Source organism: Sciurus vulgaris, assembly GCF_902686455.1.
Source record: "Sciurus vulgaris genome assembly, chromosome: 13".
NCBI lineage: Eukaryota > Metazoa > Chordata > Mammalia > Rodentia > Sciuridae > Sciurus > Sciurus vulgaris.
The window spans coordinates 25,441,240-25,462,029 of record NC_136474.1 but is presented as its reverse complement, the minus strand read 5'-3'; the positions used below and the strand labels follow the sequence as shown (position 1 = coordinate 25,462,029).

General features: G+C 46.8%; 1 protein-coding gene across 1 annotated transcript in view; it reads left to right on the top strand.

Moving 5' to 3' along the window:
* IPPK (inositol-pentakisphosphate 2-kinase) overlaps nt 1-20,790 on the top strand; it is a 51,566-nt gene that overhangs the window by 16,030 nt on the left and 14,746 nt on the right. Inside the window, exons 5-11 of the mRNA XM_079109447.1 lie at nt 904-1,025; nt 2,843-2,932; nt 10,527-10,585; nt 12,741-12,813; nt 15,603-15,876; nt 17,869-18,019; nt 18,773-18,875. Of these exons, the coding sequence (XP_078965573.1) occupies nt 904-1,025; nt 2,843-2,932; nt 10,527-10,585; nt 12,741-12,813; nt 15,603-15,876; nt 17,869-18,019; nt 18,773-18,875 (872 nt within the window). The remainder of the gene's footprint in view (nt 1-903; nt 1,026-2,842; nt 2,933-10,526; nt 10,586-12,740; nt 12,814-15,602; nt 15,877-17,868; nt 18,020-18,772; nt 18,876-20,790) is intronic.

The following is a 20,790-nucleotide window of genomic DNA, read 5'->3' as shown; positions in this document are numbered from 1 at the left end:
TCAGCTGCTTGTGCTGCTCAGCATTCCTGCTTCTCGTTATAATCATAGTTGAAGCTTTACTGCACAGTGATAAGAACTGTTGGCCCTCATCGGAACTGCTTGGAATGAGGCTTGCTTTGTGAAAGGAAGGAAGCCCATCCTCAGGTGCCTGCAGTCCAGTCTTGTTAGGTTCTGTCCACACCAGCTTCCAGCAGAGTCCCGCTGAGGCAGGATCAGAACACCATTTGTTGGGAAGGGTCAGGGTTTAAGAGGAAGAGGGGCTGCAGACTCCTTTCTCTCTGAGTTCCTGGCTGAGGGAGTCATGGAGGGTGGGGGGCCATCCTCAGGCCAACCTCACTTCTAACAATTGCACATTTAGGGTCCTCCAAGGCCATTCATAGGGTTGGTAATTGGCTGAAAGGATCCCAGGTCTCACTGTTACATTCATGGTTAAGGTTTATTACATTGAAAGGATTAAGGAGGAAACCAACAAGGTAAGAGCACAGAGGCAGCGATGGGGAGAGTCCCATGGGCCCTCTTCTACAGGGCACGTGGGCAGCACCTATTCTCTTCGTGAGGATCTGGGCTAGTACACCAGGTGTTGCCACTGGGAAAGCTCACGGCCTCGGTGTCCAAGGCAAGACGGGGCTGACTGCCTGACTCAGCCTCCAGCTCCTCCAGGGCGGAGAGCACGTGGCCCAAGGCCTGCCATGAACCACTTTGTTACTGTGATGCATCCCAAAGCACCCACGTAAAGATGAGCCTCTCTTTGGACTCAATGTGACCTCTAAGTGTCTTTGGAGCCAACATGAAGGTGGGCTTGTCTTGGGTGAGGCTGACCCTCCCACACAGGATTCTTTCCAGTGACTCAGGGCTAACTGTCTCTCCTATTGACCTTCAGATGTGACTCTTGCTGTCTTCCAGAGTCTCGTTGTGACAAGGACCTGGACACTCTCAGTGGTTATGCTATGTGCCTTCCCAACTTAACCAGACTTCAGACCTACCGCTTTGCAGAGCACCGGCCAATTCTGTGTGTAGAGATCAAGGTGAACTCAGGGAGGAGATTGACGTGGGCAGGGGAAAGGTTGGCTTCAGACTATGAGGCCATGAGGTGTCTGCTTCAAGTATGTGTATGACCCCTTCACAGGAGCTTGGTTTGCTTCTCTGTCCTATTGCTGAAAGCTCAGTCCTTGTCCCCACTACCAGTCCCATTAAGGGCATGGTTTTGAGAAAAAAGGAAAAAGGTTTATTCCTTTCCTAGCAGAGGAGAAACAGGAGACTTATGTACCAAAGGCTGTGATTCTGCCCATCAGCAGGAACAGGGGTCTTTTAAAGAGGTGAATCAAAGTGACATACCATGTCTTCTCTGGAGTTGTAATTCACTTGTTAATTTGGGAAATAGTCATTTCTGAAATCTTCTGGTACCATCCGCAAAGTCTGGATTACTTCATTCTGATGGTGGGTGTATACTCAAGGACCGATAAATCTGCCTAAAATGGAGAAGAAAGGTAATCCTGTTTTCTCTGAGATTAGGGAGGGGGAGAAAGGAAGAGAAAGAAACATGTGCATTTTAAAAATAAGCTATAGTGGCAGAGCAGCAAGGGCTATATTCAAAGCATAAAGTGGACCACTGTTACACTTCCAGAGCTGCTTCCTGCATCCCACATCTCTCCCAGTGAGAATGCCCGCCTTGGGTCCTTTCCACAACTCCAGGACCCCAGTTTTAGGCTCCTTCCTGGGTGCTGACAGTGCCCTGCACACCTGGCTGGGGCAAGCCCATGTCGAGGCTCACCAGGGGAAAGCAGGTTGCGTCACACGTCATTTTCCTCAGACTACATTGTGTTGAGCTCCCTCCACTTTCCTCCCTGTCTCTTCAGCTGCTTTGGCGGGAGGCACCTGTTGAGGACCAGTCCCGGGGTTCCCTTTAGACTGGAAACTGCATCCTGCACAGGAAGGACTTTCCCGTAGGCCCAGTGGCTGGTGTGTCATGTCTAGGAATCCTGGATTTTTAGTCTGGGGCAGGCAGTAGGGGTTGGAAAAGGACCAGGGCCCCCTTGCTTTACTGCCCATATTAAGGGTGACTGCCCAAGCCTCCCAGAAAGTCTTTTTAATATATAGTATTTAGTTGTAGGTGGACACAATACTTTTATTTTTATATGGTGCTGAGGATTGAACAAGGGCCTCACTCGTGCTAGGCAGGCGCTCTACCACTGAGCCACAACCCCAGCCCCCGAGGAAGCCTTTTCGTACATCTGTCTATTTCTCTCACCTCTCTCTTTCCTCCCTACCTCTGAGGCAGTGATCTCTGGGTCACGCCTTTGGCATGAGCACTCGTGCCACATGACCCTGAGCACTTTATCCTCAGCCAAATTCTCTAGCACCCAACTGAGCACAGGCCTTTGTGTTGCATGTGCTCAGAGGACACAGTTTTTAGAAGGCAGCTGAATTCCCTGATGTTTTGCAAGCTAGCAATCAGCTATCCGATGGGTGCCTTCAGGCCATGGACTAGTGTCAGCAGGAACAATGGTTCTGCTTCTTGGAGCTGGGAGTCCCGGGTCCATCTCTACGCCTTCTCATCTGCATTCCATAATGAAAGCACAAAGCTGCTCTGTTATGCTCTTGTTCAGCCAGTATAGAGCCAGTGTTCCCAGTGGGAATGTAGCCTTGGGTCCTCTGGAGGCTGAGACAAATTTGTATGATGTGGCAGGGAAGTGTCGATCCCCCTGGGAGCTAAAAATGGAAAGTTTCTGGCGCTGTTTCTACCTGACACCTATCGCTCTTGATCATCTCAGTGGCTTGTGTGTTTAGAGTTATGTGATTTCTCCCTAAACATTGTTTTCTTCCGTATTTGCTTATTTTACAGCCAAAATGTGGGTTTATTCCTTTCTCCAGTGATGTTACCCATGAGATGAAGCATAAGGTGTGTCGCTACTGCATGCACCAGCACCTCAAGGTGAGAAGAGCTGATGGCCAGGTTGCAGGAGGGCTGCATGCAGGGTGTCTGAGCCCCTGGTGGGGCCAGGGGGCAGGGGGGCACCCTGGAGTTTCAGAAGAGTAAAAGAAAATGTGGATATTTCCTGTTGACTTTTCATTTTACAAGTAATTCGTGTTCACTTTTTTCTTAAGATATAATCCACAGACATTAAGATTCTCTTAACTAATTTAGTGGGTTTTATTCTTTCACAAGGTTATGCAATGGCCGCTTCTATCTTCAGAACATTTTCATCACCTTGAGAAGAAATCTGTCTATATTAGCAGTCACTTTCCATCCCCCACTCTTGCACGCTTCTGCCAACCACCAGTCTCCTCTCTGTCTCTGTGGGTTTCTCTATTCTGGAATTTCATGGTGGACTCATATAGTAATATGCCTTCTGTGGTTGGATTTTTTTCAGTTTGCATCAATTTTTTGAAGTTGATCTGTGTTGAAGCATGTCAGAACTTCTTTCCTTTTCTGGCTTCTTTATTCATAACAATATTCCATACAGTATTCCATTGTATGAATGTACCACATTTGGTTTATTCATCTACTGAATAGAATTCCAACATGTGGATCATTTTTCACCTTTGACTACTATGAATGGTGCTGCTATGAACACCGTATACACATACTTGTTTGAGACCGTTTTCAATCTCTTGGGTAGAGTCCTAGGAACGGAATTTTTGAGTTGTACAGTAATCCTGTGCTTAACTTTGAGTGAAAAACCAAACTCCTCTCTCTCTCTCAATCAGTATCTCTCTCTCTCTCTCTCTCTCTCTCTCTCTCTCTCTCTCTCTCTCTCTCTCTCTCTCTCTCTCTCTCTCTCTCTCGATTGAATCCAGGGGCACTGAGCCACATCCCCAGTCCTTTTTATTTTTTATTTTGAGACAAGAGTCTCACTAAGTTGCTTAGGGCCTTGCTAAAGTGCTAAGGATGATTTCAAACTTATGATCCTCCTACCTCACCCTCTTGAGTTATCTTTTATCTTTTTTGAGATATTGTTTTAAAAAATATTTTTAGCTGTAGATGGCCCAATACTTTTATTTTTATGTGGTGCTAAGGATTGAACCCAGTGCCTCACACATGCTAGGCAAGCACTGTACCACTGAGCCACAACCCCAGCCAGGATAAATTTTGTGTAAGATATTAGCTTAAGTGTCCAACTTAAGTCTTCTACATATAGATATCTGATTTTCCCAGCACCTGTAGAAAGAGTGTCCTTGTATCCAAATAATGGTCTTGCCACCCTTTTTGAAGACCTTTTGGCCATGTAGGTGAAGGTTTATTTCTGGGCTCTCTTCTGTTTCTGGTCTACATGACTACTGTTATACCAGCATCAACTTTTTTATTACTGTAGATTTGTAATATATTTTGAAATTAGGAGGTGGGGTGCTTCTAGCTTCCTTTTCAAGATTGTTTTGGCTACATGGGGCCTCTTACTGTTATATATGAATTTTCATTTATGAGAAAAAATGCTATTGGAATTTTGACAAATTGCGTGAATCGAGATCACTTGGATAGGATTACTGTCTTAACAGTATTGGCTCACAATCTATGAACACAGTATGTTTTTTCCTTTACTTGTATCTTCTTTAATTCGTTTCAACATTATAGTTTTCAATACTTTGTCTAAGTTTCTGGGTATTTTATTCTTTTTGGAATATTGTAAATGTTATTGTGAATGGAATTGCTCCCTTAATTTCTTTTACAGATTGTTCACTGCTGGTGTATAGAACCACTAGTGGCTTTTATTTTTTTTTTTTCTTTGTACTAGGGATTGAACCCAGTACTGCTCTGCAGCTGAGCTACAAACCGCCCCTCTCCTCAAGCTATTTTTGAGACAGGGTTTCACCAAGTTGTCAAGGCTGGCTTTGAACTTGCAATCCTCTTGCCTCAGCCTCCAGAATCACTGAGATTACAGGCTTATGCCACCACGTATGGCCACTATATGTTGATCCTAAAACCTGGAAATTTGCTTTTTTTTTTTTGGTGGATCTTATTGAGTTCTCTATATGTAGTATCATTCATGAATTGCCATCAATTTCATTGTCTTCAGCTTGTCAGCTTCTAAAGGAATCCCTCTGGGATTTTGATAGTCCTTCCACTGAATCTGTAGATCAGTTTGGGAAGTACAACCATCTTAACAATATTAATACTCTGTGAGCATAGGATATCTTTGCATTTTTGTAGGTCCTTAATTTCTTTTAATGATGTTTTATAATATTCCATATGTGAATCTTTTACTTTTGTTATGTTTATTCCTAAGTTTTCTATTCTTTTGGATGCCAATTCAGGGAAATTCATTTTCAGACTACTCATTGCTAATGCATAAAAATATTATAGATTTCACCACAATTTAAAAAAATAATGTGTATTTTAAAATTCATGAGGTGAAATAATTCTAACATAAGATTTATCATCATAACCATTAAGCGCAGTGTCCAGTGGCATTAAACACATTCACATTGTTGTATAACCTTCACCACCATTCTTTCCAGAACTTTTTTCACATTGCAACACTGCAACCCAGTGTCCATTAAACAATAATTCCTCATTTCCCTCCTCCCTAGCCCTTTTGCAAATACCACTTTACTTTTTGTCTCTATGAATGTTAGTACTATAGCTACATCATGAAAGTGGAGTCATACATACAGTATTTGTCTTCTTGATGACTGGCATATATTCCTTAGCATAATATTCTCAAAGTTCATCCATATTGTAGCATGTGTCAGATTATGTCCTTTTTTAAGGTCGAATAGTAATGTTCCATTATGTTTGTTCCATGTTTTGCTTATCCATTTGCCCATCAGTTGGTACCTGGGTCACTTTCACTGATTGCCTGCTTTCAGTTCTATTTGTGTATACAACCAGAAGTAGGATTGCTAGATCATATGGTGATTCTACTTTTAATTATGAGGAACTGCTATAGTATTTTTCATTGTGGCTGCACCATTTTACATTCCCATCAGCAATGCTCCAGGGTTCCAGTTTCCCCACAATTTTGTCAACACTTGCTATTTATTTATTTATTTATTTATTTATTTATTTATTTATTTATTTCATAGTAGCCATCCTAATGGGTGTGAGGTAAGAAATACAATTGCTTGTTGTTTACTGGTTTTGTATCCTGTTGCCTAGCTGAATTTCATTTGCTCTAATTTTTTTTGTGTGTAGATTCTTAGAATCATTTGTGTGTATGATCAGATCATTTCCACATAGAGATGGTGTTCCTTCTTTCTTTCCAACCTGGAATAACCTCTTTTTCTTCCCTAATTACATAGGCTAGAACTTGTATTAGTGTTGTATAGAAGTGTTGAGAATGGACATGCTTGTATTGTTTCTGATCTTAGGGAGAAAGCTTTTAGTCTTCATCATTGAAAGTGTACAGTTTGCTGGGGGTTTTCATAGCTGTTCTTTTTTTTTTTAAGTCCTTAAAGATACTGATTTGTGAGATGCTTGCTTTGGGTCTGTTGAGATAATCATGATATTCTGAAGTGTATTTGTTCTTTCTATTAATTTGGTGTTGCATTGATTTTCATTAAGTTGGTCCATTTTTGCATTTCTGGGATAATTCCCACTTGATCATGATATGTAATTCCTTTAATATGCTGAATTCACTTCTCTAGTTTTTGCTGAGAAGTTGTGAACCATAAAGGATACTAGTATGTAGTTTTCTATGCTAGTGATGCCCCTGACTTTGGTCATAACTGGCTTCAAAGAATGAGTTGTTGTTTCCTTCTCTACACTCTTCTATTTTTCTTGAAGAGTTTGAATAGTGGTGTTTATTCTTTAAATGTTTGGTAGAATGCACTTGTGAAGCCATCTGGTCCTGGGTTTTTTACATCAGAATTTTTTTTTTTTTTTGGTACTGAGTCAGTCTCTTGTTATCTGTCTGTGGAGATTCTATTTATTGAGTCAGGTTTTTTTTTTTTTTTTTTTTTTTTTTTTTTTTTTTAATTGCTGTTGCCTAGGAGGTAGTTTCCACTCCCAAGGGGAGTGTGTGTGTTTAATGGACACACACCGTGGCTTTGTTTATTTATATGTGGTGCTAAGGATGGAATCCAGTGCTCAACACATGCTAGGCACATGCTCTGCCACTGAGCTACATTCCTAGCTCCTCTAGTCAGTTTTGTGTGTTGCTGGGAATTTGTCCATTTCGTCTAATTTGTTGGCATACAGTTGATCATAGTATTCCTTTATAATTCTTTATTTCTGCAGGGTTGGCAGTTTTATCCCTTGTTCAATCTTGACTTTAGTAACTTGAGTTCTCTCATTTTGTGGCCTAGAAGATTGTGTCATATTTAATTTTTCATAGAATTAACTTTTGGTTTTGTTCATTTTCTCTATTTTATCATCTATTTTCTGCTTCACTTATCTCCACTGTAATCTTTACTGTTTCCTTCCCTCTGCTTTCGGTGTCATTTATTCTTTTTTCAGTATCTTAAGGTAAGAAGTTAGGCTATTATTTTTGAGACTTTCTTCTTTTTATTAGAGAAGTTTACAACTATCAGTTTCCCTCTAAGCACTGTAAGTTTTGGCATTGTGTGTTTTCGTTTTTTTATCTCATTTTCTGATTTCCCTTTTGAGTTCCACTTTGATCCATTGGTGATTAAAAATATTTCCTTTTCCCATATTTGCTATTGATTTCTAATTTCACTTCACTGAGTTGGAGAACATGGTGTGGTTTCACTCTTATTAAATTTATTGAGGCTTGTTTTGTGGTTTAATTTAAGGCTTGTTCTTGAGAATGTTTCCTGTGTGCCTGAGTGGAATGTTGAAAGAGTGTGCTCTGTTTATAGGTGTGTTTGACTTACAGTGTTGCTCACGTCTTATTCTTCCTATTGATTTCCTTTTTAAATTTGTGGCTCTGGGGATCAAATCCAGGATCTCACACTGGGCAGGTATTCTACCATTGAGGTACATCCCCTGTCCTGTTTACATTTTTTTTTTTTTTAATTTGAGATAGGATTTCTCTGAGTTGCTGAGGTTGACCTCAAACTTATAATCCTCCTTCCTTAACTTCCCTGTAGCTGGGATTACAGGCATGTACCACTATGCTTAGCTACTTACATTTTTCAGTAACAGAATTTAAAATTCTGTTTTCGTATTAGGTTCCTTTTTGTAATTTTTAGTTTTTTATTGATATTCTCTATTTAAGACATCATTTTCCTTGTTTCCTTTCATTTGTTTTCCCTGACTTTCTTTAGCTCTAATTGTATTTAAAATAGTTTATTTAAATCTTTGTCTAGTATGTCCAATGTCTGGGCTTCCTAGGGACAGGCTATTGATTGCCTTTTTTCTTTGCATATGGGCCATTCATTACATGTTTTGTGATTATTTGTTAAAAAGGGTCATTGTAAATAATATAGTGTGGCCACTCTGGAAATTAGATTCTCCCCCCTTTCCAGATTTTTTTTTTTTAATTGCTTCTGCTTATATTGTTACTGTTTGTTCAGTGACTTTCCTGTGCTTATTTTGTGAAGTCTGTACTTGGTTAGCTTACTGGGAAGTTAATTGTCTGACAGACATTTTCTTCAATGCCTAGATCCAGTAAGTCTCCCAGTCTTTTCCAAGAGACTCTTTGTGTGTGTTGAAGCCCACTAAACTTAACTCAGCAGGACGGTGGACAATTCTGCCTTAGTCTTCACTTCACAGAGCCTCATATCAGTTCAGGAAAGAGTGTAGGGCCTTTTCAGGTCTCTCCTGAACCCGTTCTTAGCTCACTAGTTTGCCAGGGATATGTTGGAGCTTCTCAAAGCTTCTCTGTACATCTCCTTACTCAGCTTTTTCTTTTTTTCTGGTACCAGGGATTGAACCCAGGGGCATTTAACCCCTGAGCCACATCCCCAGGCCTTTTTTATTTTTTATTTAGAGACAGGTTTTTCCTGAGTTGCTTAGGACCTTGCTAAGTTACTGAAGCTGGCTTTGAACTTGTGATCCTCTTGCCTCAGCCTCCCAAGTTGCTGGGATTGTAGGCATGCACCACCATGCCTGGTAGCTTTTTCCTTTTTAGCTTTATGTTAGCCTGTTTGTCCCAACTGTTTTCACCATCCCAGGAAGTTGTGAAGTAAAGTAATTGCCTCTAAATATTTTTAACAAATACCCCTAGGAAGAGGCTTCTGCACGGGGGGAGCTCTGAATCAGGTCAGTAGACACCACCTTGCAAATGAAATCTTCCTAGAATCCAGAGACAGGCTAGATAATGACGGTCCTCTGGGACCTCTAGCTTTGGAGGTGCACCTGCCCTGTTCTGCTCCCTCTGTGGCTGCCAGACTTGGTTTTCACTGTGGTTGTGGGAGTTGGTTTCCATGGTTCCCTTGGAGCTAGAGATAGGGAGATGGGAATAGGGCGGTTCAAGTGCCAAAAAGCACTCGTTCTTGCTTATATTTGGCTGATTGTCTTGAATAATTGTTCCCTGGATTGTTGTAAACCTCTGGTCAATTTCCAGAGTTCCAAAATTTTTGATTCTGAAAATTTTTGCTAGTTTTCTCCTGTAAAAACTAGTTTATGTGGTAGGTTTTGAAGAAATCTTTTCCATTATGAAGCAATACCTGGTCATGTGATTTATAAAATAGGGCATCATATGAATTTGGCCACCTGCCTTTCCAGGTAATTCATATTGTCAGTTTATACAACTTTGCAGACTTTTTCTTGTGGCACCAAAATGTGCATATTTTTCAAGGGCAAAAAAAGTGATGTCTTTCTTTCCACATGTTCTAATGTTTGAGTGTATGTGTGCACACACTGATAAGGTGAAATTGGATCATGCTATATGTACTTGTTCTGCCAAATTCTTTTTTTTCTCATTAATATAACTCTTGAAGTTTATTTGTGTATTCTTTAAGGCCTTTGCAATGTATATTTGGATGCATAGATGTATAAATAAACACTTTTTTAAAAGAAAAATGACATCATATTATATGCATCATTCTGCCAATGGAACAGAGCCCTGCCTCTTTCCGGGAATGGGTGCATATCATGTATTCATTCCTTCATTCAGCAGGTTGCTTGCTGTATGCTGACCCACTGAGTGGGTTATTTAATCCTTTATCTGCTCATGACTCTTTGTTTCAGGGTTTTGCTGTTACTGATGGTCTGCAGTGAACATTTTATCCTTAAACCTTTTTGTCCTGAGCTAGTTTTTCAGAACTTCTTTTAGATTTATCAAGTCAGGGGGATGCACATTTTAAATTTTGATTACTACCACAGAAGGTTCCCACTGGAGATATGAGATTACTTAACAACACCCTCTCCGTTACTGGGCATTATAATTTTAAAGAGTTATCAATCTCATTATCAAAAGTGAGCCCTGTAACTTTCATGTGCTTGCTGCTTTCTTCTCTGCTCCCTGAAGGACTGGACTTGTGGTCACCTTACTCTCAGAGATGGGTGAACATTTCCTTGCATGCAGGTCAAGTGGCTCCCTCCCTCAAAGGTGCACCTGGACCCTCTCCTGGACAAGTCTGCAGCCACCCTAACCTCTGGGTTTCACTTATGTTGCTCTGATAGTGTTGGCTCTGTGCAGTCACAAACACCCAGTCATTTGCTGCCCTCATTGGTGTTTTCACAGGTAGCCACGGGGAAGTGGAAGCAGATAAGTAAATACTGTCCCCTTGATCTCTACTCAGGGTAAGAGACACATCTCATTTGCCCTCCAGAGGTGGGGTTGGTGACCCACTTGGGGATATCCTGAGTGGCGGGTCCTGAGGGGTTCTGTGAAGTGTTGGTGGGGGTATCTTGTGAGGTGGGAACTCAGGGGGACGTTCTGCTAGTGTCAACTGTGAGGTGGGAGCAGCTGGATGTGTGTTGTGAGGATGGTGGGAATATTCTGTGGACTGGGAACTGGGGGGCTCTTCTTTGAGATGAGGAGGATGGGGTATTGTGCGAGGGTATATTCTGTGAGGTGTTGACCGTGGGAGGTAGTCTGGGGTGGGGGTGTTTGGGGTCTCTGAGGTATTCACAATGGGGGTATTCTATCAGGAGGGGGTGGTGGATGGTGTGAGGTGGAACTGGGGTCTCTGCTTTTGCAGGGCTTTCCTTGTCCTCAATGTCTGAGAAACCCTGGGCTTAGGGATTTGGGTGTTGGGCTTTGTCCTTCTGCTCACAGTTTGAGGTAGCCACCAGATTTGTCTTCCACTCATGCCAGAAAATAATTAGTGCTAAGTCTTCACCCCCACCCGTGTAGACCCTCCTAGGCTGGTCGTTTACACTGTTGGCCTCCTGCTTGTGTACACGCATGGAAAAGGCTGAGGCTCCAACAGCAGCTTCTGTCCTGGCAAGTAGACCTCCTCTGCCCACCCTGGCCCTGCAGCTGTACTGGACATGCAGTGTGCACCAGCTTGTGTGCAGCACATGGCTCAGTCCTGGCCCTTCAAGGTCAGGAAGGTGTGGTGACCACCAACTAGTGGGGATCCATCCAGTCGCAGGGACTGCAAGGGCAGCAGTCAGGTGCGAAGGACAAGGGTGGCAGGAGAAGGCTGGCAGAGCGAGTGCTGAGGCAGGGCCTGTGGTACCTATGTCTCACAGTGGCACCCTCCCCAGCCCTGCCGTGCTCAGGCTGGTCCACAGTTCTGAGAGTAGGCTGACATCGGGGCAGTGTGTGAGCCTGCACTGTCATTTCTGATGAGCCTAGGCCCCTTTCCAACCTCGTCTTCCCTCCTTGGGACCCTGGCAGGGCTGTGTTGGCTTCTTCCTTTGCCTCCCACCCTCTCTGTGCCCATCTGTGTCCCCCGCACAAGTGATCAGCTGTGCAGGTGCTCAGCACTGACTCCTGGCACACTGTGTTTCTGGTCACTGCCTCAGTACGTTTGGTTGGATGCTATTGCAAACTTTCCAAAACAAAGACATTTTTTAAAGTTAAAAAGTCCAAAATGAAGTGTTAAGTGTGCCAGGAAATGTGCCATTTTTTCATGTGGGCATCGGGCAACAGCATTTACTGGGAATCATCCCCACCCAAAGGCTGTGAGGTGGTTTTTGTTTTCGTTTTAAATGTGCTGTGGGAGAACCCAGGACCTTGTGCATGCCAGCAAGTGCTCTACCGCTGAGCTGCACTCCCAGCCAAAGCCATGCATTTTGAAACAGTTATTGATAAAGGTCATTGTTGAGAATTTGTAACTTATCAAAACTTAAGCCTTCCCTGGAATGTTCAGAATGTGGCCTTTCTAGAGCCGGCTGTGGGTGGGGGGCTTTGATGCTTGCTGGCCTGCTCTCCCATGGTGGGCAGTGACCTTTGGACAGGGCTCAGCATCCTTGCCTGGGGTGGTTTGCCCCAAACTCACTGTGGGAGTGAGGAGCTGGGGGGTGGGTGGTTAGGGACAGTGGGAAGAGGCCTGGGAGTTGGGCAGTAGGTTGAGGTCTCTGGTTAAATGAGGGGCAGAGGGTGGGGAAAGTCCCTGCCCTGGCCTCCCAGGAGGTCAGAGCATGAGGGGTCCCAGGACTCCTGCCCCCCTCTGGCTCCATGCTCTCCCCAGTGACCTATCATGTGTCTCATGCTACCCTGAATGCCTGCTCCAGCTTTGGAAGCTGCAGTGGAGGAGCAGGACTGGGGCACACACTGGTGGACCCTGGCTTCCTGTTCCTCTGCCTCAGCTGGGGTTGCTCACATCTGGAGCTGGGGTCGAGCCCCTGCTTCGCATATGTGCACAGGGCTGTGTTGGGGGAGGACACTGTTGGACTTATCCAGGCTCTGGGTTTCCCAGCTAAGCTGGGAACCACGTGCTAGGGCGTGTGGAGATCAGGTTTATTCCTGCCGCCCTTAAAGCGTGTCAACGCTTGCTCCGTTTAGAAACAAGCAGAGGATGCACTTTGCCCTGAAGAGCTTGCTGCAGGAGTCGCAGAACAACCTGAAGATATTTAAGGTGAGAGCTGCTTCCCCTTCTGGGTGGTTCTGAGGTGAATCCACTGCACTCGCTTCCTGGCCACAGGTTCAGTGAGCACACAGATGGGAACATCTGGGCCAGGCTGCCTCAGGCCCAGCCCTGCGGGTCTGATGGTGCCTTGAGTCCTCATTCCCCTGCCATATACACAGATCCCAGCCCCAGGCACTTCCTGTTTTTTAGCCTCAGTCCGTAAGCACAGCATTCAGGTGACCCTGGGTTGTCTGTGTCCTGGGGTGGGTGACATGTCTTTACCTCCTCTGAGGTGTCAGTGGGCGCACACTGGACAAAGACATATCTGGCACTGTCCCAGGTGTCCTCCTGAGTCTGTGGCCCATGCTGCTCAGGTGGCAACAAGAACGGGGCCACTGACTGCACAAGTCAGATTCTCTTGTGGTAAGCTAAGTACCCGGCATCCTGTGTGCCTTTGTTCCCAGTTCATTTAGGGACCTTGTAATTTGGGGAGCTCCTTGTTGAAAAGCAGATTCTCCAGGTCTTGTATTTCTGACTGTCCCTGCCCTGACAGCCTAGGGGACAAGGGAACATTGGCCATTCAGTATAGCTGCCTGCAGTTCCTTGTTGCCATATGGGCTGGTGGCCTAGCCTGCTGCTAGCAGTGTGGTCCACAGGAGGAGGAGCAGGTGGGACTGAAAGAGGAGGGCGTGAGGTCAGGGGCAGGGCTGGTCTGGGTAGCAGGTGGGGGCTGTGCCCATGTTGGAAATGGGTCCCGGAGGTCTCCCCTGCCATGGCCCTGACCTGTAGGAGCTGAACCTCAGACAGCCATTGCAGGTGCTGGACCTGCATGAAGCAGGGCTGACTGTGGGCCTCCTGACCCCTTGTCTTGGTCTAGGAAAGGTGATCGGTGACTGGAAGCCCTTTCTCTTGCTGCTGTGTGGCCTGTACCTTTGAGAATTGTCAGGACAGCCTGACCTTGACCCATATCCCTTATCTCAGAAATCCCACTGCCCTGCCTGCTGGCCAGAGTCATCACCTTTATTCTCTGCCTCCACCTTCCCAAATCCAGCAAAAAGGACATATTTCAAAGGCAGATTTTAGTTTTAATTCTTCTCAAGGACTCAAGGACCTTGATATTTAAATCCTAAAGATAATTGCCTTCTTTTTGGGTATTTAAAGCCCTCAGTGAGGCTGGTGTTTCTGACCCCCATCAGGCCCACGCTCAGGGTATCTGCTGCCTCGTAAAACTTGACATGGAAAAATCTAGATATAAGGGAATAGTTTACAGAGAGATGAAGGGAAGCAAGATGGATGAAATGAGAGGACACAACATAGTAAGCAAGTGCCACCAGCTCTCGGGAGCAGCTCTTTCTGACCCTGAACCTGCACTGCCCTCCAGCTCTGCTGGCCAACCCAGCAAGAGAGAGAACTCCCAAAGCCCTGGTGTTCCAGGTGTGGAGCTGCAGTCTGGGTTCTGGTTGGTGACCCTGCACTGACGCTTGTGATGAGAGGTGTTGACTGGGGCCTCCAGGGTGTGGATACTGCCTAGGGCATTGGCTCTGCCAAATGCCACTGAGGCCCTTGAGCAGCTGGATTCCCAAACTCATATTGGCCTTCACATCTGATACCCTGATGCTGGGTAGAGAGGCTCTGCTGTGGAGTCCCTCAGCCACTATGACTAGCTTCACTGGACACAGGTGGCCCTGTCCCTGATGTCAGCTGGCCACACCTTTGACCCCGCTTCTGGCTGCCTTCCCTTGTCTACCGCACAGTTATCACTGTCATTAAGGGTGTGGACACCCAAACAGGTGCTCCCGAAAGGCATCCATGCAGTGGGGGAGGAGAGCCTGCCCATGCCCTGGAGGCAGGGTTGCCCTCTGAGCTAACAAACCTAGCCTGTGCTGTGCTCTCAGGGTCTGAGGCCAGGGGTGCGAGGGCAGCATAGCTGGATCTGGCTGGAGGTCTTATCCAAAGGCTTGTAGGAGCTGATGGCCTTATTTCCTCCTGCATGGGACTCCGGGGCTGCTCTGTGGCTGCTGTTTTGTGAGGAAAGAGCGGGACGAAAGCCCAGCACCTTTGGTAATAAGGCCTTGTGGGTGTCCTGCTGTTGCCTCTGGGCATGCTGAGCAGAGAGAACTCCAGGGGTGGAGCCTCCTGGGCTCTCCCAGAGTGCTCGCCGCACTTACACAGACAAAGCCTAAGCTTTAGGGGCCTCTTTCTGCTCTTGGGGTCGGCTGTGGCTTGGGCCTTCCCCAGACATTTCCTATGTCCCATAAAAGCCCCCATGTTGGGCACTGCCTTTGCCCTCGGAACCTCCAGATCTAACAGTGGTGCCAAAGGAGCTTCTTTGTTGAACTCTGGGGGAAAGGCAGGGCGGTCTCGAGTGAAGGTTTCACCTGGGGTCTTGCTTCTGAAACTTGGGAGTTCCAGCACCAGGGTTGCCCTGGGGTCTCACTTTGTCAACCCCTCAACCACTACTCAGGCGCTCAAGAAATGGGCTTTTGCCTTTGGGAAATTGTTGCTTTGTGCTGTTTGCTCGGGTCTTCTAGACGTGCTCTGTGTTTGTTGTCTGTCAGATTAGGGCACGGGTCTTCAGTTTTTGAACTTTTCTTCCTTTCCAGGTTCAGTGGGATTTCCCTCTTGGTTGATGACACAGCACATGAGGGCAGGTTTCCCAGAGGCCAGAGTGCAGCAGCCCCGTGGGGCGCATCCCAAACACTGGGGCCGTCTGCTGTGCCTCCCCTTCCCCCTGCAGGAACCAAGGTTTTTACTAGCTGTGGGATCCATGTCTCCCTCTCTCTTTTTCCTGCCTGAAGAACGGTGAGCTGATTTATGGCTGTGGCGATGCCCGGAGCCCCGTGGCTGACTGGAGGGAGCTCGCACACCACCTGAAGCCCTTCTTCTTTCCTTCCAATGGCCTGGCCAGTGGGCCCCACTGCACGCGAGCTGTGATCCGGGAGCTGGTACATGTCATCACACGGGTGCTGCTGAGCAGCTCGGACAAGGGGCGGGTCAGCGCACTGAGGCCTGGGCTCTGGGGCCCACGTGTCTGTGAGGCCAGCCCTTTCAGCAGGAGCCTGCGCCGCCAAGGTAGGACCTGGCCTTCCTTGGGTGCGAGGTGGGGGGTCCACAGGGTGCCTTAGGACTGTCCGTTCCCAGTGGGCAGCTGTGTGGGGGTGGCAGAACCAACTCAGTGGCCCTGTTAGGCATCATGGAGCATCTTGGGAATTGTCTGGTTGATCAGGGTTCTCCAGGGTGGCTCTGCTGCTGATGCCCAGTAGAGACTACCTGTCTCTCCTTTTAGCTGGTTTTGTAAAAATTGCAGGACAAGTTTGGGATGTAGGGTTTTTCCCTGGAATACATCCATGTGTTTGTGTTTGCAGTATTTTTTTTTTTTTTTTTTTAATAACTGTAGATGGACACGACACCTTTATTTTGTTTATTTATATGTGGTGCTGAGGATCGAACCCAGTGCCTCACACGTGCTAGGCAAGCACCTACCACTGAGCCACAACCCCAGCCCTGCAGAATGGTTTTGACTCCATTATCCCTTTAATCCTCATTGTAACTCTAGGGAAGGGTTTCTACAGCCTATTCCTTCCCTGAGGAGAACCGAGGCCAGGAGTCCTACAGGGCTGGACCTGAGCACTGGGGTGAGGACACACTCTCGCCCGGGGCTTGTGGGTCCAGGCTGCCTTCCTCAGAGGTGGGAGGGAGCTGAGTCAGGCCTGGCCACGGAAGGCATGTTGTGACGGATTCTCATGAGCTGGGTCACGTGCCCCATGGGAGGCCACAGACCTGCAGAGAGTTGAAGATGGCTCCTGTGTGAACAGAAACCCCCTCGGCTTTGCCTGCCTTGCTGCCCCGTGTTGAATTTTTCTTACCATAGGTGAATTTTGTGGTTATCTTTTTTGTTACAAAAGCGATTCCTTATTGTTTTAGAAAATTTTGTTAGAATTTCTGGGTGCTGTAGAATGTGTCTGGAAGGACAGATGGCTGCCAACCCCTGGAATGGTCTGGGGGCTCCCAGGGGAGGCTCCCTGATGCCTGGGTTTCCTCCCAGACCTTTGGACACTTAGGTGCAACAGGCATCCACTCCAGATGCTCAGTATTTCCTTCCACATGTTTTACAACCGTTTTTTTCTTATTTAACACAAATCTCTATCAACAAATGTATTTTTTTTCCACTCGCATTGCCCTTGCGTTGCGGTAGGTGGTCACCGTCATCTTGCACACCTCCTTGAGGGACACATGAGCCTCTGCCCGTCCTCGCCGCAAGTGTGTCCCAAAGGGGATCCTGATGCAGGATCTGCAGCTCTTCCCTGCATGGATGTTTCCTACCCTCTTTTCACCCGTAGGGGTTCTTTCTGGGAGATGGTGCCGCGCCCCCGCCCCCCAGTGTGGGAGGTAGAGTGGGATCTGGCGTGTCCCTGGATTGGGTGGCAATTGTATTTAGCAGTGTCAGCATACGCCAGTGTTGAATGGAGTTTTGTTTACTTGTCAGTCCCTATGAGGATGTGTCCTTGTCGGTGGCTTTGACCACTGTTCCTGGCTTGGCATGGCCAGTTCTGAACTTGCTCTGAGGGCAGCCAGGCTTTATCCCTTCTCAGTGTGGATTTGTGGCTCTCAACTCTGGAGACAGGGTCTTGATTGTCCTTTGTGGCCTCTCAGATTTGGGAGTGTCAGCGTGATCTTTTGCAGTTCTGGACCTTGTCTTACTTAGAAGGAGACTTGTCTCTAAGCTTAATCATGAGGATTTCTGGGGCGAGTGTGATGGGCGTTAGTGGATGCTCTGCGGAGGAGAGGTGTGTCTGGAGAGCACAGGCGCAGAGTGAAATGCTCAGTTCCTCTCCTTCATGCCTGTGCTAGTGTGGCCAGCATGGTTTGAGTGTGTTTGGCCCCACAGCTCTGAGGTGGGCGTGGCGTCTGCCCTCAGCACCAGGCAGGGTCCAGTCCTCACTGGTGATGGTGCCCCACAGTTGAGCCCAGGGTGGACCCTGCAGTCTGCACCAGCCTGTCTCCCTCCATGGTCTTCAGTCTGATAATAAACCTGCTCTCGTTTTCCCCTAATGTTCTTGGTAGGAAAAAACACCCCAGAGCGCTCGGGGTTACCGAAGGGCTGTCTTCTGTACAAAACCCTCCAGGTGCAGATGTTGGACCTTCTGGACATCGAGGGCCTCTACCCTCTGTACAACCGGATTGAGCGGTATCTGGAGGAGTTTCCTGAGCAGAGGTGAGGCTGGATCTGAGGGAGGCTACGGTGGGCCAGGGCCAAGGTCTCCCCAGTTCAAGGATAGAACGAGCCACCTGGTGCCTGGCTCCAGGAGGACAATGCCTGCCGGCCTCCTCCCCTTGCACCCAAGTGCCATAACCTGGCTGGGAATGTGGTACCTTGTGAGGAGAAACCCAGGTGCATGAGATTACTGGTTTTACTAACTAGATCAGTGGTTTTTCTTTTACTACCTCTTTGCAGTAAAAGAAAGCACATCTGTGAACTGAACTATTTCAAAATCCTGAGTCAGGGCGAAGCCTGTAGAGGGCAGTGTTGTTCCATGGGCTGCTGCATGGAACACTGTTGCGACTGTTCCCAGGAGTCTCCAAGCTTTCTTGTCAGCTGAGCCTGGTTCCCTGTGCCTGCACTGGGGCCCCTGCAGTGTGAGATGGGGCTGGCTCTGCTCCTGCCTCACTAGCTGCCTTTGGAACCTCCTGGAGAGGGCCCAGCCTCAGGGCTCCCTGGCCTTGGTCTTGCTGGGTTATTTCAGACCTTAATGCTTCAGAACCAGGTTTAATATGAAGAAGGAATAGATCTGTCAGTTGCCTTATAAAATGAAATGTGGGATTGTTCAATTCTGCTCCATGCTATATGATGTGTTAGCAATTTAAGAAATAATTTCCAAGTAGCTTTGTCATCCTGTGTGTTTTTTTTTTTTTTTTTTTTTTTTTTTTTTTTTTTTTTTTTTTTTTTTTTTTTTACTGTCCTCTTCAGAAAAACATTACAAATAGATGGGCCTTATGACGAAGCCTTTTACCAGAAGCTGCTTGATCTGTCCACTGAGGATGATGGGACAGTGGCCTTTGCATTAACAAAGGTGAGCGGGCCCCTCTGGAAGCACTGTGTGCTCCTGAGGCTCTTAGCCTTGACTTGGGGTTTTCCCACTCCTACTTCTAGATGTGACAGCAGAACGCTAGAGAATCTAAAAAAATGGTGACTACAGATTCCCCTAGATAGGCCAGGGCCAGTACAGTGTCCAAGGAATGTCTCTCCTGGTTCGGTTTCTGCTCCTGCTTGTCCACGTGAAAGGAAGGGCCTAGTGAGTGTTGTCCCAGGGGCCACCTGGTTGGGACCGTGGTCAGTCCTCATACCCCTACAGCAGCTTTGGAATGAACTCAACACCAACCATCCCTCTCCTTGAGGCCCTGGCCAGGGGCCGGGGCCCAGACCACACCCAAGGCCGTGTGTGCATGGCTGCTTTTTCACCCAGAGCAGAGGCACAGGCAACCCAGGACAGGCTCTTTCAGAGGAGGTCTGACTGTATTTTCTGGCTCTGTGAAATTCAGGCAATTCAGTGCCTTATGAAATTGGTAGGAAGAATATTGCATCTTTATTTTCACTCACGTCTACCTGAAAGTTAACATTTCCTTCCATTATGAAAGTGGCATGACCTTGTGCGTAAGCAGGACTGGGCCTCAGCCACTGGGAGGCCAGGCCTTCCTCTCCCTCCATAGTCACAGACATCTCAGGGTGTGGTCGTAGTCTTCACTGCCTGAGGTGTTACTGTGTATTACTTTGGAAATCATTTTCTTTTAAGAAAATTCAATATTTTACATGGTCACACATGGTTTTATTTTATGCCTTTAAAAATATTCCAAGAGGGGGTCATAGGTTTACCAGGTTTCTCAAATGGTGACAAATTCCTGTTCTCAGAGTGAGGTCCTGCTCATGCATGACCACCCAGGGCATCGTCTGTCCCATCCTGGAACTGTCTTGGTTCCCCCTGTTGACAGAGCCCTAATGCCTTCGTTGCCATGGCCACAGCTGTAGAATGTCTGAGGAGGAGGAGAGCCAAGAGCCTCCTAGTGCCTGAGATAAACCTGGAACCCAGGGCCATGGGAGTGAGCTGAGGCACAGGCAGAGCCTCCTCAAGGGTGAGGGAAGGTCCCAGAGTGGAACCTCAGAGTCAGGATAATGCAGCAGAGGCTGCCACACAGCACTGATGCTCGGGTCCATCAGCTCCCAATAAACACCAGCATTGCCTTTCTTTGTCTTCCAATAGAAGATGCAGAACTTTCTTTTATACTTCTCTATATTTTTCAATCTCCTAACTAATTAAACATGTATTACTTTGAAGTTCTAATCTTTAAACTTCAGATGTAGTCTCGTCTTGTCAGAGACTAAAGCAAGTCAGCCCTCAGCTGTGCTAATCTGGTTGAAATCTGACAACCAGGACGCACTAAATGCTGTTGCAGAGAAACTGGATCTTGGATGCATTGCTGGAGGGGCTGGAGGATGGCACCACCTCTCTGGAACACAGTCAAGGTGCCAAGTGTGCCATTCCCATACAGCCCAGCCTCAGCACCCTCCCAGAGAGTTGAGGTCTTAGGCTCACCCCCAAACTGTACAGGGATGTTCACAGCTAAGAATTGGAAACAGCCCGAGTGTTTTTCAGCAGGCAACTACACAAGTTAGGCAGGCTGTGGTGCAACCATACCTGGAACTGCACTCAGCAAGAAAAAGGAACGACCTCTTCATCTGCACAGCTGCTGGATGGGTGGCCAGGGAGCTTTACTGAGTGACAAAAGTCAGTCCCCAAAGGTGGCACACTGCCGATTCCACATGTGTAACATTCTTGAAATGATGGATTAGTGTTGCCAGGAGTTGGAGAGGAGGTGATTATAGAACGTCAAACCTGGGCTGGGGTTGTGGCTCAGGGGTAGCACGCTCACTTAGCACACGTGAGGCCCTGGTTCAAGCCTCAGTACCACATAAAAATAAAGGTATTGTGT